At 40.7% G+C, this 23,358-nt stretch overlaps 1 protein-coding gene across 3 annotated transcripts in view; it reads right to left on the bottom strand.

The window, feature by feature from the left end:
• Positions 1-23,358, bottom strand: part of traf7 (TNF receptor-associated factor 7) — a 75,155-nt gene that overhangs the window by 5,844 nt on the left and 45,953 nt on the right. For all 3 annotated transcript variants that reach the window (XM_086000513.1, XM_086000515.1, XM_086000516.1), the window contains exons 5-19: positions 20,203-20,319; positions 19,513-19,605; positions 17,976-18,009; positions 17,458-17,641; positions 15,469-15,603; positions 12,034-12,251; positions 10,495-10,568; positions 9,023-9,071; positions 8,647-8,774; positions 4,179-4,261; positions 3,419-3,458; positions 3,015-3,131; positions 2,703-2,825; positions 320-439; positions 92-223 (exon numbers count right to left, since the gene is read on the bottom strand). In XM_086000513.1, the coding sequence (XP_085856639.1) occupies positions 92-223; positions 320-439; positions 2,703-2,825; positions 3,015-3,131; positions 3,419-3,458; positions 4,179-4,261; positions 8,647-8,774; positions 9,023-9,071; positions 10,495-10,568; positions 12,034-12,251; positions 15,469-15,603; positions 17,458-17,641; positions 17,976-18,009; positions 19,513-19,605; positions 20,203-20,319 (1,647 nt within the window). The remainder of the gene's footprint in view (positions 1-91; positions 224-319; positions 440-2,702; positions 2,826-3,014; positions 3,132-3,418; positions 3,459-4,178; positions 4,262-8,646; positions 8,775-9,022; positions 9,072-10,494; positions 10,569-12,033; positions 12,252-15,468; positions 15,604-17,457; positions 17,642-17,975; positions 18,010-19,512; positions 19,606-20,202; positions 20,320-23,358) is intronic.

The raw sequence follows: 23,358 nt of genomic DNA, 5'->3' as shown, positions 1-23,358 counted from the left end.
TGGCAGAATGTTGGCAGTGAGGTCTCAGGAAATGTATCACCTTGTCCACATGGTTTACAGTTTCATACATTGCAATGACACCATAACTTACCCTAAGTGATCGGTCATAAGATGCACTGAAGACTTTAGTCTGATCTGGTGTTGAAATCACAGCCAGCGCATATACTGTGCCTACGTGGCCAGTCAGTGTTCGAACCTGTTCTTTAGATTCTATATCCCATACCTTTGGAAAAAAAAGAGTAATTATAACACTCCGTCAGCTACAGCTTCTGGAATACACTGTAAAAAAAGTTACTCTTCATGGAAGAGCAATACTTACATGGATGAGGTTTTCATAGGTTCCACATACAATGTGGTGATTAGTAACTGCGATGGAATACACACTACCACCAGAGGTCTGCAGTACATGCACGCACTCGAGAGTTCTTATGTCCCAGATCTGCAAATGAAATCCAGATGTCCATTATAGTTGAGAGTAAAAAGTGGCCGTTAATATTTAGAAAAAAATACAAACCTTCATCAGACAAAATTTATTTGGGGGCATACATTTCAAAATTAGATTTCCTTATGGTCTTAAGTAAATGATTTATCATCCAAAGGGGAAAATGCAAGTTATTTCAGAAAAAAAACAAGGAGGGAAAAAAATTGGGTGGCACCCATTTTGGGACGCTAGCGTCGCCGGGGCGTTAATTTTAGCACCTCTCCGCCGTAAATTCAGTAGTAGCGCCCCCAAGCAGGAGGCGGGGTGGTACTGGAAAGCGCTCCCCCTCCTGCTTGGGGCGCTACTACTGAATTTCACGGCAGCACGTAGCGCCGCGTCATTGCAGGCCTCCTCCCCCCGATTAAAGGGGAGGGGCCTAGCGCTGCACGCACTGGGGCCCTGCTGGACCACCAGGGAGCGGGGTGCCGTGAAAACAGCCCGGCACTCAAGAGGAGTGCCGGGCTGAGCGATCGCAGCCGGTACCCCGCCTAAAAAAGTGAAAGGGGGCAGGTGCTGGCAGTTGGCCAAAATAAAAATGGCTGCCCGACACCTGCCATTTAAGTAGCGCCGTCGCCGCTGCAAAAACACCCCCTGATCCTGTCGGACATATCATCCGGCGATAGGCCAGGGGGCGCAAGGGAAGGTTGCGGCCGGTGCACTGCGCACAGCGATTACATTATCGGCGGCGGCACAGCGGTGCTACCAGCTACCGCCGCCGCTAGCCTCCCACTGAATTTCACGGGAGGTGTTAGCGGCGCTGCGCCCAGACGCTAGGGGATTTGTGCCCCATTGGGGGGCTAACGCGAGGCGCCAACTAACCCAATTGTCCCCCCAAGGAACCTACAGGATTCATTTCAGCAACCTGTTAAATTTCTGCAGTACTAATTAATGACATAATGTGCTCTTCAAAATAATGAAATAACTGGTCGAACTTTGCCCATTATTTAATGTGTTTGACAATACAATGAATTCATTCGGTCTGCAAGCAAGCCTGGAGTTCAACTCTTCTCATTACATTTCCAAAATGCTCAAAAGATGAAATATGCTGTAGAACATACGGTACATATCCCACTTAGGGCTAACCCTTTCAACACTAGGTGGCCTTTTGAGTTTACCAAATAGGCTCTATTTTGGTATCATTTGCGAGCAAAGGAATTTCTGTAGCTATGTAATACAATTATAAAAAGAGACACAAAAAATATTTCAATAAAGTAAAAATTATAAAGATATTATATATTTTTTTTTTTTTTAAGAGATGGAGCTTATGTTTTAAGGGCTTGTATCTAATTTTGATCAGGACAAGGCCTTTTAAATAGTAATTTCCATGAAGTTCTCCACACCCCCCCCCCCCACCCCCACACCCATCATCATGAATCATACTAGTGGAAAAATTGAAGAGTGTTGGATCTGTTAAAGGTTATACAATTGTTACCATAGATACAGGGGTAGTATTTGGGCTTGTTAGGATGACATACAGCACTGGCAGTTTGCATTGACTGCTGCTAAAGAAGGACTTGGAACAGGATTGCATGTGCAGATAATTCCCAAAGTAATTTACAAACGAGGACAATTTAATATCTGTAGGGTCTTGCAGAAAGATTATAGCTGTAGGTTGTACATCTTACATTTAATAAGCTTGTAGGAGACAATGTTCATTTCTGACCTATAAAGGCTAAATGTAAAAATTGATGCAAAACCCACAGACATTGCACAATTCCCACTTTTTCCAGCTATAACTTCCCAAGAACAAAAATCCAAGCACTTTCTTTCTAATATGCATATTGAAGTAGAATAAATAATTACATATCAGATTCTCTCAATCAAAAATTGGAACTTCTACCACTATGAAACTTTGAAGCTCTCCGTGTAATACTATAAAAGGAAAATATTAATATGTTCCACTAATCAGGCTTTGTACAGATTAGGTGAATTAACAAAAGAGTTTTCAAGGAATTTAAATATCTATTATCGAGTCAAAGCACCAGTGTGGAATAAAAGCTACACATCAGATCAGTAGCTGCCATACTATGAAGCTTACCCATTATTCAAAAAGCATTAATGATATTTCGATTCACACAACTTGCACAGAGCAGCAGTTACATATCTACTGGTGCATTTCTAATTGGCTTCTTTTAGAAACTCAGAATGCACTTTATAAACAGAGAATACCAAAATGGGAAAAACACACTATGTGCAAAAATGAAGGGACGAGAAAGCCAACCTTGATTGTCTGGTAGGATCCACTGTAAAGGTGGTTTTGAGAGGCCACCAGCGCACGCACCCAGTGATTCAAACCGGTGAGCTCTTTCTTCAGATTTAGATCTGTACCCACAATGTCCCAAACCTTAGGAATGAATCACATTAAAACAATATGATAGAAATGGAGAACTGCCAAGATAATTGACATATACTATTGTAGTGTCCATTACAGTATTGGCATGGGTCATTTACAGGAAACCACACTGACAAATGCCCTATATTAGTAACATACAAGAGCGGAGGTCACTACTTGCAACCTTTCAATAGTTACTACCTTAATAGCTTTAAGTGAGCCACTGAAGAGCATGTTGTGCGACGATACCAAAGTGCAAACTGGATTGTCGTGTGCTCTAATGGTATTGACTTTTTGCAAAGCTGGAATATCCCAAACCTGGAGAGGAAACAATTCAAAAAGAGAACACATCAACCCTCAGAGTACAGAACTAATCATGGGGAGAGAGGCGGATGGAGAGTACAGGAATAAGACACATGCACACAAACAAAACTAAAAAAAATAACCTGCAGTATCTTTCTAAAATGTATATTTTGCAAAGCAATATAGTTGCATTAGTAATTAAAGCTTTTTACAAATTCAGACAATGCAAAACATTAGATTTTTAAAAAAATTTTTTTTTTTTTTTTTAACAGTAGTTTGGAGACAGCCATTACTATACTTACAATTATTGTGCAATCTGCAGAGCCACTGTACAACTTGTTCCTATAAATAAAAATTAATAAGAAACTTGAGTGTACACTTTAAATTTTATTTAAAGAGTCACATCCACTCTAAGTACAACAACAATAACACCGTGCACTTAATTAGCGCCTTTAAAATAGTAAAACATCCCAAGGCATTTCAGAGGAGTATTATCAAACAAAATTTGATACCGAGCTAATGTAGGTCAGCAAACACAGGGGCGATTGGTGAACAGGACTTGGTGTGACTTAGGATATGGGCAGCAGACTTCTGGATGAACTGAAGTTTACAGAGGGTGCAAGGTGGGAGGCCGATCAGGGGAGCATTGGAATAGTCGCATCTAGAGGTAACAAAGGCATGGATAAGGGTTTCAGCAGCAGACGACTGGAGGCAGGGGGGGTAGACAGCTTTGGTCTACCCAATACTTAATTGGAGGAAATTTCTGCTCATCAAATACTGGATGTCGGACAAGCAGCGTGACAAATCAGAGGTAGTGTGGAACCTGACGTCGTGCTTTCGGATGATGTCGCCAAGGGGCAGCATGTAGATGAGAAGTAGGAGGGGGCCAAGGATAGATACTTGGGGGGGGTCCAACTCTAGAGGTAATGGTGCGGGAGCGGGAAGAGAAGCCATTGCAGGCAATTCTTTGGCTACAACGGGATAGATAGGAATAGAACCAGGCAAGGGCAGCTTTATTCTTCAAAGTGATTCGTGAAAACTTTGTGTTACACAATTACATACCCTTGAATGCACAGAGCTAAGACTATACCATCGTGTCCTTCCAGAGTCTTCTGGCACTTGTACGTAGTACAGGTATCCCATACCTAAAACAGGTGTCAAAGATTAGCTGTTAGCCTTTAATACTTATAAGGAGATTTTATTTTATCAATATAAATAACAGATTTATCCTTACAACTCAACAACCATTAATAGCTCGCCACTCAACATCTGGGATGAAAGTGTGCTTTGCAGTATTAACTTGCTCATATAAGAACCTAAGAAATAGGAGCAGGAGTAGGCCATTCGGCCCCTCAAGCCTGCTCCACCATTTAATGAGATCATGGCTGATCCGATTTTGGCCTCAACTCCACTTTCCTGCCCGCTCCCCATAATCCTCGACTCCCCTGTTGCTCAAAAATCTGTCTATCTCAGCCTTGAATATATTCAATGACTCAGCTTCCACAGCTCTCTGGGGTAAAGAATTCCAAAGATTCATGACCCTCAGAGAAGAAATTCCTCCTTATCTCCGTCTTAAATGGACGGCCCCTTATTCTGAGACTATGCCCCCTCGTTCTAGATTCCCCCATGAGGGGAAACATCCTCTCAGCAACTACCCTGTCCAACCCTCTCAGAATCTTGTATGTTTCAATAAGATCACTTCTCATTCTTCTAAACTCCAATGAGTATAGGCCCAGCCTGCTCAACCTTTCCTCATAAGAACACCCTTCCATCCCAGGAATCAACCATGTGAGCCTTCTCTGAACCGCCTCCAATGAAAGTACATCCCTCCTTAAATAAGGGGACCAAAACTGTACGCAGTACTGTAGGTGTGGTGTCACCAGTGCCCTATACAGTTGTAGCAAGACTTCCCTACTTTTATACTCTATCCCCCTTGAAATAAAGGCCAACATTCCAGTTGCCTTCCCAATTACTTGCTGCACCTGCATGTTAACTTTGAGTTTCATGTACGAGGACACCCAGATCCCTCTGTACCGCCGCATTCTGTAGTCTTTCTCCATTTAAATAATATTTTTCTTTTCTATTCTTCCTACCAAAGTGGATAACTTCACATTTTCCCACATTATACTCCATCTGCCAAATTCTTGCCCACTCGCTTAACCTCTCTATATCCCTTTGCAGACTCTTTGGGCAGGACTTTCATTGGGCCGTGGAGGCGGGATTGAAGGCGTGTGGGAGGTTAAAATCCCGAAATCGGGGGTCCCGTACCCATCCCGCCTCCATGCCAGTTTCAAAGGAGGCGGGTACCCAACCCGCACTGGGACCCGCCTCCCTGAGGCGGGAAGGGGATTAATGCCAATTAACTGCCTGTTAACAGGTAGTTAACAGGCAGTTTGTAGCCTAATCCCTATTTTTAATGTTGAAGTGTGGGATTCCTGACAGCTCCAAACCACGCCAAGTTAGAGGAGGCGGACTGTCAGGATGAAGGGCTTGGAGGGGTCGAGATGTCCGGTGTTCAGGTGAGTGATGGGTGCATGAGTGCAAAGGTAAGTGTGTTTGGTGTGTGTAAAGTGTTTAAAGAAGTTCTATTAACCTTTAATTACCTTTACAGCCTTCCTTCCTTCAGGTCTAGGGAGTCCCTCATCTCGCCGGCACAGAAAGCAGAATGGCCGCGAGCTGTCAAAAATTGCAGCATTCGGCTTTCTGTACCGGGGAGATCTCTAAATCAGCCTGAGAGGAAGGAATTAACTTGGAGTACAGATTGTCAGTGTTTGACAGCTTCAAACAGCTGTGAAACGCTGATATTTCATCTGTCAAAAGGTCTTGACAGATGAAATATCAATCTGTGACGTCACCTGTTGCCGGGTGGCCCTTAATTGGCCTGCTGAGCCCGCTGGGCGGGCTCAACAAGGTCAATCAAGTCAAAATCGCGTGGGTTGGCTAGAACTCGATGGAGGCGGGACTACAACCCTGAAAGTTGTAGTCCCGCCTCCTACCCGACTCCTCAATGAAAATCCAGCCCTTTATGTCCTCCTCACAACTTGCTTTCCCACCTATCTTTGTATCGTCTGCAAATTTGGTTACAATACACTTGTTTCCTTCATCCAAATCATTAATAGATTGAAAATAGTTGAGGCCCCAGCACTGATCACTGTGGCACCCCACAAGTTACAGATTACCATCCTGAAAATGACCCATTTATCCTGACTCTGTTTTCTGTTAGTTAGCCAATCCTCTATCCAATCTAATATATTACCCCCAACACCATGAGTTCTTATCTTATGCAGTAACCCTTTATGTGGCACCTTGTCGAATGCCTTTTGGAAATCCAAATACACTACATCTACTGGTTCCCCTTTATGCACCCTGCTCGTTACCTCCTCAAAGAACTCTAATAGATTTGTCAAACACGATTTCCCTTTCATAAAACCATGTTGACTCTGTTTGATTGTATTATGATTTTCTAAATGCCCTGCTACTACTTCCTTAATAATGGATTTGAGCATTTTGCCAATGACAGATGTTAGGCTAACTGGCCTATAGTTTCCTGCTTTCTATCTGTCTCCTTTTTTGAATAAGGGTGTTACATTTGCGGTTTTCCAATCCGCAGGGACTTTTCCAGAGTCAAGGGAATTTTGGAAGATTACAACCAATGCATCCACAATCTCTGTAGCCACTTCTTTTAAGACCCTAGGATGCAGGCCATCAGGTCCAGGGGACTTGTCAGCCTTTAGACCCATAAGTTTGCCTAGCACTTTTTCTCTAGTGATAGTGATTGTTTTAAGTCTCTCCCTCCCTTTTGCCCCTTGATTTTCTACTATTACTGGGATGTTTTTAAGTGTCCTCTACTGTGAAGACAGATATAAAATATTTGTTCAATGCCTCTGCCATTTCCTTGTTTCCCATTATTATATCCCCAGTCTCATCTTCTAAGGGACCAACGTTTATTTTAGCAACTCTCTTCCTTTCTATATCTTGTAGAAGCTCTTACTGTCAGTTTTTATATTTCTTGCTAGTTTACTCTCATAAGCTATTTTCTCCCTCTATTATTTTTTTAGTCATCCTTTGCTGGTTTCTAAAATTTTCCCAATCTTCTGGCCAACCACTAATCCTTGCAACATTGTTTGCCTTTTCTTTCAATTTGATACCATCCTTAACTTCCTTAGTTAGCCACGCTTGGTTCATCCTTCTCTTTGAGTCTTTCTTTCTCACTGAAATATATCTTTGTTGAGAGTCATGAAATATCTCTAATTGTCTGGCACTGCTTTTCTACCGTCTTACCTTCTAATCTATTTTCCCAGTCCACTTTAGCCAACTCTCTCCTCATACCTTTGTAATTGCCTTTATTTAAGTTTAATACTCTAGTTTCAGACCCAAGTTTCTCACTCTCAAACTGAATGCGGAATTCTATCATGTTATGATCACTCTTCCCTTGAGGATCCTTTACTATGAGATCATTAATTAATCCTGTTTCATTACACATTACCAGATCTAAAATAGCCTGTTCCCTGGTCGGTTTCACAACGTATTGTTCCAAGAAACTGTCCAGAATACACTCTATGAACTCGTCCTCCTCAAGGCTGCTTTTGCCAATTTGATTTGTCCAATCGATATGAAGATTAAAATCGCCCATGATTATTGCAGTACCTTTCTTACAAGCCCCCATTATTTCTTGATTTATACTCTGTCCTATAGTGTAGCTACTGTTAGGGGGCCTATAGACTACTCCCACCAGTGCCTTCTTTCCCTTACTATTTCTTACCTCCACCCATTAACTTTTTTGTCTGCTATTTTAACAAAACTGCTATCCTGTTCACTTTAAACACATTAATATGTTAAAATAGTTGAGAAAACAATTTCATAAATGCGTATCTCACAACATAATTTTACCTCATTATTGAATAATAATTTAATACAAAGTCTCTGTGGTTAAGCAAGATTTGATATATGAAAATATTAGCATTTTTTCTAATTACAAATTTGGCACACTTATTCAGGAGTTTGATATTAGAAGGCAGGCTTCAAGGAAACCTTTTAAAGTTACAATTTACTGTGCAGCCTGAAGCACCCACAGAGCCACAAACCAAGAAGGAACCCAATGATTCACGTTTGTGACAATTTAATGACCAGTTTTAAATTTACCAAGTTGACAGATAACATTTATACAGCGCCTTTAAATGTAGAAAATGTCCCAAGTTGCTTCACAGAGGAGAAAAGGATGTTAAGCAATAACTGAAATGATCAAAAGCGTGGTTGAAAAGATGAGGCTTTTAAATTGAGTAGCAAGGCAGTGAGGTTTGGGGGGGGGGGGGAAGAGATCCAGAGTAGGGCTGAGGCTGCTAAAGATACCAGAATAGCATACACACAGAGTTCTTAGAAAACCAGTTTTCCAAAAAGTACCCAGGGTTTGAGGACAAGATATACAACAGTATGGTGAAAAATTAGATAACATTTTATTTTGCTGAGGCACTCTGTGGAGACACAACACGGTCTAAAATTTCCAGCTTCTAACAGAGATTCAAAAACACACCTTGATAGTTTTATCTGAAGAGCCACTGAAGAGCAGGTCACCAGTAGAGTGGACACATAAACACCAAACTGGACCCTGGTGGCCCACAAAGGTACCCTTGCACTTAAATATCTGCTGAGGATCATATGCTGAAAACATAATAAAACAGTATCAGCATCTGGGCTACAAGAGTAATGGAGGTTTCCAGCTGTATTATTTATTAAAAACAACCACTATTGCAATACTATTACAACATCGCATTGGGAAATTACTGGACTTCCTCTGTATATCTGCTTTACATTACTCAGCATTCACCAAGTGCACAGAAATTACTTTTGCAACTCTGTGCATTTTGAAGGAAGGCAAAGGTTGAATTGTTTATTAAAAAAATACTTACAGCCCAGGATTCCCATGTTTAACCTGGCATTGATGTGTGAAAGTTCATCCTATAATAAAATAAAGTTCACATTACTATCAAGTTACACAGTAACGTTCTGACACAAAGAGTGGTTTGAACATTAAAAAAAAATCTTTTACATGGGTCAAGAGAACTTTAGTTCATATTTCTGTACGCCACGTAACTATACTGAAATTCACTCTACCACTTTGAATCCATCTTTACAAAAAAAAGAGTGCCAGCTTGAACCGTCACTGCAAAATACCCTCAAGATTTAGAGTTTTGCTTTCTGATTATGGTCAATTATTAAAGCATTGGTCAGGGGGCATATTATAACCAAGGCTTATTGCCCATCATTGGTTTTACAACATCTGCATTCTGCTTTGAAATATAAATGCTGGAATAGAATCAATGTCAAAATGTATAACCAGTGCTTTCAAAGACAAATCAAATGGTTCTATTTTGTTACATTGTATGGCAGTATTCACAAGTACAGATGTAGCAAATCTGCAGTGAATTCCACACTGAATTTACATTGCACAGTGGCTTTGAAGCATTCTTCTCAGCAGCAAAATGTGGATCGTGCAGCTTTCTGCATTTATAGAGCCCATATTGAAGAAGCTAGATTAAAACTGTGTTGTGAGAGTATGCGACAGACTGGCATTATCAACCAACAGCACCGAGGAGGTCTACCCTGAGGCTTTGATAGTCCACTTAGTAGTTATTATTGAAAATCCCAATTGCTTCAATTTTATATTACAGAATTTGTATATGAAACATAGCCTGTTCTCAGTTAAAGCACTGCAAACTAGCTGTCTTCGAGGATGCAGTTGTTCATCTACAATAATTTTCTCAAATGTTTTAGTTATAGAAGTATCTTCCAGCAACTACCATTATAAACTGAACTGTGAATATAATAACGGGGCAGAAGAAGTCTACAGGCGTATAATGGGAAGTCCTCTACACAGCCACTCAATGAAAATCCAGGACAATAGATTTAGTTCAGGGAAAGTAATGAAATTGCATTTAATTGCTGTGCCCAAAATATGGAAAAAGGTCAAATATATTAATTCACAAAATGCCTAATTCTCAAGAACAGACTCGTGTGGCATTAGCTTTATGTAAAGGTATAGATCGACTGTTGGACAATTTGAGGAAATAGGAACTGAATGTGTACTGTACTGTTTTATATATTTCCATGCTTTGCAAGGATACTCTAAATATATGTTTTTGAACTCCATTGCTGTGTACTACTGCCAGCAATCTCAAGACTATCAGGATGTGCCATCTGTACTATGTGCAGAAAACAAACATCCTTGTTTCCCAGAAGTATGGATTGTCTGACAAAGACAAATAAACTCAAGAGCTACAGCTACATTAAAGAGAACCAGCATTTTCAGTCCAGGCTGTAAAGCATTATTTGGAACCCCAGCTACAGCTGGACGTTAAAAAACAAACTTCACAGATCTTACACTTAGCATTGATGCATCTCTGCGGAACTCCATTAGGTCCTCACTCAGCTTACTTTGGTTCTCATCCAGAACATCTGAAACAATAGAATATCACCAGTTTCAATTCCCAGTCCACAATAATTAATGCATTCAACAGTCCATTATAAACAGTTACTAACCTCATGTAGCCAGCTCATTGCAACAGCTTTAGTCTAAGGAAACTGTTAACCCTTGCAGTACTGAATGTGCCTTGCAACTTTCAAACTACATTCCTGTTTTCAATAGGTGACTTCTCGCAAGTTATACTGAGACGATAAATATGATTGAATAGGCTTAATAACAAAGCACAGATAGCTTTTTTTTTTTAAGTACAGAATACCAACAACTTTATAAAGATCCCACTCTGAATAAGAGTCTACTTGACAGTAACTGTGTGCAAGTCACTAGATGTAGTTGGGACTCTTAGTGAGGACTTGGCCCCATATTTATCCCCATATTAGTCAATTTCTGGCCATGCATCTCTTGTAGCCAAGAAGCAGCTTGCTCTCAGACCATCCTGTGCTAGCAATAGCCATGTATCTCCCCATATCAGTGTGAATAATACAGGTAACGCAGCAGAACCCCTCAAGCTAGTGATCTAACACACTGTGCCATCCCAAAGATGAACTATTTCGATATTTTAGTTAGCTTTTTCCCTTTCTTCTTCCTTGTTGACAGTTGAGGCTTTTGAGCTGGCTTTCAGACTATTGTGACTTTCAGACTGTCAGCTGTGGCTCAGTGGGTAGCACACTCGCCTCTGAGTCAGAAGGTTGTGGGTTCAAGTCCCACTCCAGAGACTTGAGCACATAAAGCTAGGCTGACACTCAGTTTAACGTCTCATCCGAAAGATGGCACTGCACTGAGGCCCCGTCTGCTGTCAGGTGGACATAAAAGATCCCATGACATTATTTCGAAGAAGAGCAGGGGAGTTATCCCCGGTGCCCTGGCCAATATTTATCCCTCAATCAACATAACAAAAACAGTTTATCTGATCATTATCACATTGCTGTTTGTGGGAGCTTGCTGTGCGCAAACTGGCTGCCACGTTTCCCACATTACAACAGTGACTACACTCCAAAAGTACTTAATTGGCTGTAAAGCGCTTTGAGGCGTCCGGTGGTCGTGAAAGGCGCTATATAAATGTATAAGTCTTTCTTTTTCTTTTTTTATTCTTATTTGCCTCCCCCCCTAAATGCCTAAAAAATTGCAAATCTGTTCTGAAATGCAAGCGTCTATCAGGGACTAAGAGCACCTATCCAAGCAATCAGAATTAGACTTGACATATTGATTAATGCTGGCAATTACAAAATACAACTAGAATTATTGAATATTTATAACATTCTCTGAATCAACAATGGTGCATTATTTTGGTACTAAAACACTACTGCATGTCAAAGGGTCCAAGCTGATGGTCAGAATCTTTATGAATTATAACTTTGTGGATATTGTCTGAAAACTGAGATAGATGCAAAGAGTTTTCTAAGTTTTGCTGGATTAAAAACTCCTGGTAGTTTTACATACCAAACTTTAGCTCCAGAGACTTCTCCAGCTGGTCAAGTTTCTCAGAGAGTTTTCCAAGCATTGATCTAAGGAAGGCAATCTCCTGGTCTTTTTGAGCCAGACCTACTTGCATCTCATGAAAGCGATCATCAGTCTGCTGCAGGAACTCCTTCAGACCCTCAAACTTGCACACCTCCAGGTGGGCTTCATAGGTATCCTGATTCCCAACAAATGTACATCTGTACATGATTCAGGAGGGGGTGGAAAGGGAGGGGACAAAAGTGACAGGCAAACCAGTTATAAATCTGCATTTTGTTAGCTTCTATCTAATGCATTTACAGAATATGAAGCATCTATTTTTACTAGCATTTCTTTCATTAAGAAAATTTGTTACGGTTGCATAAAGGAGAATATTACTGTGGACGTTACAAATTAATATTAAAAAACTATATTGTGATTCATACTGCTTTTATGTAATGCTCATCTCCTGAATGGCTCAAATAAAAACCTGCATAATGACGAGACTTGGATTGAAAGCACAATTAAATTTATGGCAGTTATTTGGTGAAATGAATTTTATAATTTCTGTTGGATGAAACAATTAATGTTTAAGAAACAGGGAACTACAGCAGGACTTAAATGTTGATCAACGGATTTTAACATTAATAAATGAAAACAGCTGACAATGGATATTCTGTTGCCCTCTGTTTTTTTTCTATAATTGTACCTTGCGATATTCTATGAAAAAGAGTCAGAATGAGAAAGAAGAAGTGAGAAAGGAGAAAAAAAAAGACAGTGAGACAGCAAGAGAAAGATGTTGCAATTATAAGGCACCTTACCACATCTCAGAAATATCACAAAGCAATGAATTATTTTGAAGTCTAGTTACAGTTGTTATATAGGTGAAAGCTTTTGCACATAGCAAGTACCCACAAATAGCAATGAGACGAAAGACTAATTAATCTGCTTTTGGAATGCTAGTTAAGGGGACAATGCTGACAAGGGCACTAGGAAAACTCTCCTTTCTTCCTTGCATAGTGCCATGGGATTGCTAATGTCCCTGGAACACTGATTGGATAGAGTATTGGGTTGTGCTACATCGGACATGGGGGTTCTTAATTCTGACGCTGGCTGACAAAAGTGGTAAAATAAAATCTATGTCTCACCACTGGTATTGCTCACCTCCGATATATGTAATAATTACCAATTGCATATATAAAAAATATAAGACTCTTTGGGGGAGAAATTGGGTGAGTAGCGCCACCTGTTAGCGCCTAAAGAGGCAGTCAGTGGCTGTAGCGCCACTGGCTGCGTCTCCTGCGATATTCAGTAGTGGCGCTAATGGTGGCGTTAGGCATTTGCGCTGCGCCGCCACCGATGACGTCATCAGTGTGCGCAGCGCCCCATTCGCGATATTTGGTAGCGAATGCCGCAGTTGCGCCGCGCGCTACCCGCGCCCGGTTCACGGGGCCTTACTGTGCCGGCAGCGGCGCAAGTTAAGGTGGAGGTGCGGGGCGGCCGCTTTTTCGGCGGCCGCCTGCCAGCACCTCCGTCCCCGGCCTCCTAACCCCGCCCCCCCCGCGGCATTGCCGGCTGTTTCCCGAGAGCCCGGCACTTCTCCTTGGTGCCGGGCTCATTTGCCGGCACTCGCGAACGGGGATCGCGCTGTTGCAGGCACCTCCCCCTTAACAGTGGGAGGAAGGCCTGCAGTACCGCAGCGTGCCGTGCCGCAGCGTGTGGTGCTGCGGCACGTTGCGCTGCGATAATCAGTTTCAGCGCCCTAAGAGGGACGCGGAGCGCCTCGAGCCTCGCCCCGTGTCCTTCGAGCGGCACTGAAACTGAATTTCTGGCGAACGGTATTACTCCGATCGCTGCGCTAAATCCTGCACTCAGGCGACTTTTGCGCCACTTTGGCGCCCCAACCCAATTTCTAGGCCTTTGTTTACAAATGAAAATTCCTTAACAGTCTGTAATGGACAGGGTAGAGGCTATAAAACAATTTCATGAGAAATAAATGATAGAGGCCAACCCCCATAGAACTAAAGAGGTTTATAGCCAGTCAGTTTAACCTTGGTAGTGGGGAAGCTTTTAGGAACGATAATCCGAGACAAAATTAACAGTCACTTGGACAAGTGTGGATTAATTAAGGAAAGCCAGCACAGATTTGTTAAAGGCAAAACGTGTTTAACTAACTTGATTGAGTTTTTTGATGAGGTAACAGAGAGGGTTGATGTGGTGTACATGGATTTCCAAAAGGCATTTGATAAAGTGCCACATAATAGGCTTGCCAGCAAAGTTGAAGCCCATGGAATAAAAGGGACAGTAGCAGCATGGATACAAAATTGGCTAAGTGACAGGAAACAGAGTAGTGGTGAACGGTTATTTTTCAGACTGGAGGAATGTATACAGTGGGGTTCCCCAGGGGTCGGGTCTAGGACCACTGCTTTTCTTGATATATATTAATGACTTAGACTTGGGTGTACAGGGCACAATTTCAAAATCTGCAGACGACATAAAACCTGGAAGTATAGTGAATAGTGAGGAGGAGAGTGATAGGCTTCAAGAAGACAGACAGGCTGGTGGAATGGGCGGACATGTGAAATTCAACGCAGAAAAGTGCGAAGTGATACATTTTGGTAGGAAGAATAAAGAGTGGCAATATAAACTAAAGGGTACAATTCTAAAGGGGGTGCATGAACAGAGACACCTGGGGGTATATGTGCACAAATCGTTGAAGGTGACAGGGCAGGTTGAGAAAGCAGTTAAAAAAGCATCCTGGGCTTAATAAATAGAGGCATAGAGTACAAAAGCAAGGAAGTTATGATGAAACTTTATAAAACACTGGTTCGGCCTCAACAGAAGTATCGTGTCCAATTCTGGGCACCGCACTTTAGGAAGGATGTGAAGGCCTTAGAGAGGGTGCAGAAAAGATTTACAAGAATGGTTCCAGGGATGAGAGACTTCAGTTACGTGGAGAGACTGGAGAAGCTGGGGTTGTTTTCCTTTAAGCAGAGAAGGTTGAGAGATTTGATAGAGGTGTTCAAAATCATGAGGGGTCTGGACAAAGTAGGCAGAGAGAAACTGTTCCCATTGGCAGAAGGGTCGAGAACCAGAGGATACAGATTTAAGGTGATTGGCAGAAGAACCAAAGGCAACATGGGGGGGGGGGGGGGGGGCAGTACGGAGGAAAGTTCACATACAATTCACTTGGAACCTTTATTTTATTTAAACGATGACATCAAGAAATAAAAATGGATGTGTGTATTGCATGCACATCTGTATATTACTAATTCAATTATATTACATGTAATTAACTGCATTAACTTTGCAATCTAGTTCTTGTGGTAGTTAGTTGAATAAAATACTGAACAAGTTTCAAATAATGAGACTTCATATTTGCTGGTTAAAAAAAGAGCAAGTGAAGAGGTGATATTTTGCAAAACCATTAATACTCACCCATACTTGGAATGGGGACATTTGATGTGTTCACATTCTTTAAGATGGGCATCAAGATTCATTTTTAACAGCGGTGGACAGTTTGGGTTGTTAGGACAACGAACTGGCCTGTAATCACAGCTGCCCTCGTGGTCTCTGCAGAAAGACAACTCATTCTGAGATTATTTCATTCATACATTTCGTCTTTGGGGGAACTGCTTCCTTTATTTCATGCACGCTACTTCACTTAAAGCCGTTTACAAAAAAACATTGGCTCAATTTAACAATTTTACAAAAAACTTGTGAATGTTCATGTGATCAAATAAAAGAGAAATAGGGCAAAAGATTTAGACACTAGAAACAGTAGAAATCTGATGAAATCACAATATAAAAAGCCCCTTCCTATCAGTTTGAAGTGCCCCATCCCAGATTATTAGATTTAATATGATTTAAGTAATCTCTCTGATACACAACAGTGATTAACAATGATCAACTATCTGCACTGTGCTGGGAATAGAAGATAGACAATCTGATTTCAAACACTAGGCCTGAAATGCAGGAATCTGCCATTCCCCTGCCAGGCAGAGTCCACTATTCAAGACTCGATCAGTTCTGCTACTGTTTGAGCCACAGCCTTGTTTTTTCTGGGGGGTTTTTCCCCCAAATCATTGGCTATATTCAAACAGTAGCGAAGAATTGTGATTTATTGGAGAGAAAAATAAAGGGAGAAAAGAAAGAAGAAACTTGCATTTCTATAGTGCCTTTCATGTCTTCAAGACCTCCCAAAACACTCCACAGGGAGAATGGCTTTTGAAGCACAGTCACTTGTCACACACAAACACAGCAGCCATTTTGCACAAAGTATGATCGGTCCATTTGTTTTAGTGGGAGCATTCCCTGCTCTTCTTCGAAAACGTGGCATGGATTATTTACGTTCACTGAAACGGGCAGACAGAGCCTTGGGTTTCATTCAAAGGACAACATCTTCGACAATGCAGCATGCCCTCAGTACTGCAATGAAGTGTCAGCCTAGATTATGTGCTACAGTTCAGCAGTAGGGCTTCAACCCACAACCTTCTGATGCATGAGGTGAGACTGAGCCAAGCAGATACTTGGAGAGCATAACTGTCACCCTGTCACATTAGATCACCCTGGGAGGATATTCTCAATCAGGTTTAATAAAACCTGCATTTTTAGAAATCAAAAGCAGTCGTGTGCAAGTTTATTCTGAGAATACATTTTAGATCAATAAAAATCTATTTACACCTGCAATAAATGTTCTAACAAGTTTGGCAGGAATCAAGGACCTTGAACTAATTAAAATCTTCACACCCTGATTCCTAGTCCCCACTGTTAAGTACAAAACACAGGAACATTCATAGCTAGATAAGAATTACAGCTATCTTTGCACAGTTGAGTTCTTAGTCTCAAAAAACATGTGGTACTATTTTAAAGTTTAACTAACTTTGAGGTTATTTTTTAATGTGGATTAATGTCCACTGAGCAGCCAATTGATGCACATAATTGCTTTCTGTCTACTAATACTCAATATCAATTAACAGACTGTTCCTTTATGCTAGCTCTTATGAATGGCTTTTGGATTAAATAATGTTCAATGTGTGCCAGAGTCAGCTTATCTAAAGAACCAGATAGAGGCCTACAAGAGATGTGAACAGTACCCAGGGACAGTGACAGTAAGACATGAAGCAACATGGTGAATCGCAAGCTTTTCAGCTATGGTATGCGATTGCACATAGTTCAAAGAGATGTTGTCTCCCTGGCAGGATGATTTCTAGCATTTGAAAACATTTTCTTGTAAATTGCTAGGATAAGTATAAAGAGTGTATGTTGCAGATCAAGTATTTCGGTGCTGGAGCGGAACTTGCCCAGTTAAAAAAAAATCTGCAATCAAATTAGTCAGCTGCAAATTGTAGAACGTTGCTTAAAAGCAGCGTGAAAATTAGTTGAGTCAATGTACGTATCCGTTTAAGATGCTGAAGTGCAACTTACTTTCTACCACTCAATTTAACAGTGAATGGACATCCTCGTGGGTCAACCTCGAAGGCCCCTGGTTTTCCATTTGAAGCTGGCCGGCAACCATATTTACAGTGGACAAATAACTCTCCAATCTGCTCAGCTACAGCTATGTTATTAACTACAACTGTCAGCTTTGCATTGTCAACAGGGCACTTTTCTGGGAACACAAAAAAATTGAATTAAAACCAGGCAGCAGTATTCAGGACAGTGCTGCACTGCAATATTTTCATTTACGCTCTGTATAACAACAATTTTAACTTCCCAATAATAAACTGCTGTGACATTTGTTAATATTCATGTGCTTGTTTTGAAGTGGTTTATACATGTCTGTAAGGTTCGGAACAATGTTTATTATACGTCTTCATTGAACTGTTTTGTGAGGAGTACATAATGTTGCACTGATCACAGAACAATCCCTGTAAAAGGTGCATGATTACACTGTCAAAAATTTCATGAGGTACAGTACTTAGGTACACAAAAATGGAACTTACCAGATGTTAAGGCGCACCTTCTACAAAATGTGTGCTATTTAAAAAAAAAACACTGGTGTTACCAATTGCCATTTTAATCACTGTAAGAAAGATGCACAAGAATTGGAAGGTGTGGATTAAACTGGTTTAGACCAGCAACATGTTTTGTGTACTAAAGTTGATATACTGCAAGGGTTTCCTTCCTGTCCTGATAAAAAAAACACTAACTGCCAACTCCGTGTAGACAGGGTAACCTCCCCAGACCAAACAATCATGATTCATCCATATTACAGTAAAAACTATGAACAATTCTAAAAGTACACAAAATGTGGGACTTGGTTCCCCAGCACTGGCTACCGGCATGGTAACTGCAAGCTTCATTTTTATGACAGCATGTAATCACCTCCCCTTCCTAACTCACACAGCTGCACAGTGCACTGTAAACATTCAACAATCTTGGACATCAAGTCCAGCATGCCGACTTCCTGTTGAAGGGATTTTCCAAGCTAACAAGCAAAATTCACAGCTTCCTGAGTGAGAGCTTTAACATCGTGCAGCAAACAGGAGACCATTTTGCAAATGACATTTCAAGATAAACTAGACGACTGGCAATAAACCAGTGTTGTGTTCAGAAGTTTAACTGAAATATGGTTAGTGCTAAATTAATTACATTATATACCTGAAGCGCCATAATGTTTATTACTTTACTCAGAATATTTTGCTGTGAAGGATGTTTATTAAATTTAAGTTTATGGACACAAGCAAAAATCAAACACTGAATCCCTTCTTTTATCCTCCAATCCACCCCACAAAAAGTGAATTAAAAAAAAAATCTGGGTTCCATTGAGCAGTGATTTGAAGCAACACAATTTAGTACATGCCAAGAACAAAATGTAGATCACACCATCAATGTTCCCTCTAATTTATTTTTGGGCCGCACAGCCCATTCAAAATGTTCGGTTTTTCCATTTAAAAGCCAGTGAACCAGCTGTGTGGGACCTCCAGAGCCACGCAGCTTAAAGGGAACATTGCACACCATATATAGTGACAGAAAGAGAAGGGAATGTAGCAAAAAAATAAAAGTGCACTATTTACCCACTGGGGTCATTTTATGACTTCACGCTCTTAGTGAGGAACCTCCCCTGCAAAAAGCACGTATCAGAAGTTCTGACATTCATTTGATACGAACTCTCGGTTATCGAGGATGCCCACTGGGAGTGTTAAATTCGGAAAGTTATTCCTGCTGTGCTGCCCCTTTCCCAGCAATGGCATTAGAAGTGCAACTCAAAATATGGTCATTTAAAATACTGCAATGCTTCTATTAGACTACAACAGCAGTGGAATTTTTCCAGTGACATACTATTATGTGGAATTTCTTCACTAGCAGTTTGAAAAACTCTGCCTTGCTGTTTTACTGCAAAAGTGCTGCAATTTTGCTTGGGATTATTAATGGGGAGTGAATCCAAACGTTAAGGGTGTCGACCACATGAACAAGTCATTAATGAGTTCCAAAACTTTAAAAGAATTGTGTAAGAAAATTCAGAATTGCAATGCTTACTCCACATGTTGTGATGACAGGATCCTTGAACACACTGCAACAAAGTTGGCAACATAATTTCACTGAAGGCTGTTCAGCAAAAACCAAAGGTTCCTAGAATAAACAGAGCGGATCTTAAAACACGGTAGATCACCATACAATACATGGGCGCCAAATATCAAACCAGAGTAACAAGCTGACAATTTATTAACTGTGGTTTGCTTCACAGGAGTTGCAAATTAGCTTAACTTTAGGTTTCAGTCCATTTTACGAGCCATTCATTTCTATTGATTCTGCTATCTTCTTTAAATGGATTTAAAACATTTCTAAATAAAATCTTACAAATAAATACAGAAGATAAATGACCTTACAAGAGCTTTTGGAGAGATCAGAAAAGGGCACCTGCTAATCATTTTAATGATGATGTCAGTCGAGCAGCAGAGTATAAGCTGCTAGTTACGCTTCTAGTTCTAGGCAAAGGCCTGCAGTATTTTTGTTGCAACTTGATTTTTGTATCCCTGCACTGGATTTTAGCAGTTTTTTTTTTTTACTTTGTTCATAAAGCACAGCAAAAAGAGTGTGTGAAAGAACTCGCCCTACATAGAGCAATTTATTTAGGCTTATGCCCATAGCCATTTTATGCAGAACTGGCTCTCATTTTATCTTCTCTCTCTCCCCCATGGCAATTCCCAAGACTGACAATGCACACACCTGCTCATCGTCCTCTTCATGGAGAGAAAATGTAGATCGCAGAGACATGCTCGATTCCGAATGCAGAGATCGTACAGATATCGCGGAGTCTGACCGACGTGGAGTACTGATTGGAGGCTACAAAAAGACATCACTATCATTTGCAATTCTCATACCATACACAAAGGGATTTAATTTCCACTGGTGTAACACTGATCATTAGCATGTACACTATTTTAACACCGTTGTTTATTTTCAGTAAAAGTTTAAGAGAAATTGTCAACATTAAACTGCACATTTTCTTTACAGTTGACTAATGTCCAATTTAATGATGCCGTTTATATTAAAGTACATATTGAACTATTCTAATGGACTCAGTCCAAAGTTTTATTCCCACTTTCATGCAAAGGTTAAAACATTCAGTGAATTACAGAATACAACACTTCACAGTTCCAAAGGAAGCGAAAACTACAAATGATTTCAATGTTCCACATATATAACCATTTAAAAAATGCAGCCGTTCAAATTATCACAAGGACTCATGCTGGGAAAACACATCAAAGCCCGCCTTACTGTAATGGCTTGAATGCTAGCAGCCCTGAATGATAACTTGCAAGTACATCAAAAGAAAGTCTAGTACCTTATATTCTTGACTAGAAATCACGGGAACAATTTACCTTGTGACTTTAGTTAAACTTGCCGTAGCTCCGCATTCTTAAAAGTTTGCAAAGGCATTTGCTGGACTAACTAAGACGACATAAGCATTGTGCAGCAGCACTTGTCCTAATCACTGCAACCCTTTTGCCAAGTTTTCTATTCCACCAAATCTTGTGATTTCCTGCTATTCAATTAACATGAGTCGCACTTTACTGTTTCCTGTACTGGGGGGCCTAACCAAGGGCAATAAAATATGCCATCAACAGACTTTACACAGACGACTTAAAAGTTTGCGTTTTGCTTTGTTTTCAGAAACAGTTAAATGGTTAGGATGGTACTTAAAACAGGTGAGGCAAGTTCCAGAAAAGCAAGTAACAACTTATTAACACTCAAATTCAAACTTACTCATTCTACAGCAAACTATCACATCAATCTGATCCAAGATTGAGTGTGGAACTGCAGGTGGGGAGAAAAATATAGTAGGTTCTTTATTTTTAAAAAGGTGAGCTGTAGGGTCCATTCTAATGCACATATGTTGCTCTTACTACAGGACTATTATACTAGCATGGTCAGAATAACTTATTTTTTTGGTGATAGAAAGGTGGCACCTTAAAACAACATCGTACAGGGCTCCTAGATAGACTGCGCCATTCAAAGCAAAGAAAGTGGAGTCTTATTTAAAGAATTGGTCAAAAAGTAATTTTGTTCTCTCTCTACTCTTTATTTGTACATTTTAAAATGGTATGTCACAAGTAAAGTCTATTTCTGTACCTTAAGCTCTGTTACACCCCATATAACTTCTTTGGATCCAGGACCAGAAATGCACAATAAATGTGCTCATTGTCAGTATAAAGATTGAGAAATTAGTATTTGTTCTATTACACGAGTACTAGTGGATGGCAGACTGCAAGAGTAGCACTAAATCAAGGAAAACAACTGCGTGAGGTGAGAGAATCCACTCTAATAGCTTTTTAAAAAAAAGTAGGAGTCCCACCATAAACACTGAAGGGGGCATTCCAACAGGGGCATAGTATACAATTAAAGGCCCAGGTAAATAACCCCAACAACGGCACTAAGAGGCAATAGCTCAAGACCATACAAATTTTCTCTTTCACTGAAAATATGGAGCAACCACATCTTAAGGTGAAAAAGTGGAAATCTGCCAAATTCGCTGTCCCACTGAACACTTCTTTCAGCAGTATCCTCCTGAGCGCCTCAGAGCAACTGCTCCACTTTACTTACAAAGGGAAAGCAGGCAAGCCCTATTCTGTAAATCTGCAACATAATTTACAAGTCAAAGCCATTGTACACTTAAAAGTGAAACCAATGATTCTCGATGTAGCTGATATTTTTTAATATAGTAATCATCCAAAGTTCACAGGAATCCAATACCATCCCAATGGATTAGTAAACAGCAAGTGTAACCCTTTAAAAAAAAAAGGGGGGGATAAGCCTTCAAATTAGAGACTTGTGAACCTTCCCTTGATTGTGGGGAAAGTGTTGGAAGATTAAGGGATCATGTGGAAGGACATGGTCTGATTAGAGCTGGCATGGGTTCAGAAGGGGCAGGTTATTGCTGACTACAGGAAACTTTGGTTTATCCGGAGGTTGTATGTCCGGAAACCTCGATGTCCCGGCAGAAATCAGGAGCCGTTTTGTTAGGTTTTTCTTCTTCTCGTGGCTTTGTTTCCAACAGTCAGGCTCTGGAAAGTCTCTCTGAAGCTGTTGCTAAGCTACAGAGACGCTTCCAAGGTACGGGCCGACTGTTTACAAGCTGTCGCTAAGCAACAGTGTTTGTTGTCAGATACGGAGATGAAAACCTCCGTATGCTTCAACATTAACTTTGTATGTCCGGCAGTTTTGATAGATCGGCAACAGCTCGGTCCCATCGGTGCCGGATATAACAAAGTTTCCTGTAATTTTGAATATCTTCCAGGAGGTTACAAATCTGGTGGATAAATGTGATGCAGTGGATATTATCTACCTGCATTTGAGGAAGGCATTTGATATCATCCCACAAAGCAGACTGATCCACAAGGTGCCTGCCCCTGGGACAGACAAGTGTTAAATTGGACTGATCCGTGGCTAAATATTAGATAGCAAAGCGAGGGGCTTGGGGGGGGGGGGGGGGGGGGGGGGAGGAGAAGTGTCAGTGTGGAAATTGGTTACCAGTAGAGTCCTACAGGGTTGGCGCTGGGGCCGTCATTGTTTAAAATGTTTATAAATTATTTAGAAGATGGAATATAGTCCAAGGTGTCTAAGTTTGAAGATGTTACCAAACTGGATGTAGTGGAAGCTGATCCAAACAAATATGAAATAACCAAAGGGCATGCGCGGTCAATGGGCAGAGAGTTGGCAGATAAGAGTTCACCGTGGGCAAGTGTAAAGTCATGAGATTAAATAGAAGAAATGAGAATGTGGATTACATATTAAATGAGAATGTGCCTGAGGTTAAAAGTAGGAAATACATCTGGGGGAGATTTTGGTGGCTAGGTCATTAAAACTGTCAGCTCAGTGTTT

The sequence above is a fragment of the Somniosus microcephalus genome, chromosome 11 (genome assembly GCF_052327205.1).
Source record: "Somniosus microcephalus isolate GS21.2 chromosome 11, FLI_Smic_1.0, whole genome shotgun sequence".
NCBI classification, from domain to species: domain Eukaryota; kingdom Metazoa; phylum Chordata; class Chondrichthyes; order Squaliformes; family Somniosidae; genus Somniosus; species Somniosus microcephalus.
The sequence above is the reverse complement of the archived record's forward strand: the minus strand, read 5'-3'. Positions and strand labels throughout refer to the sequence as shown.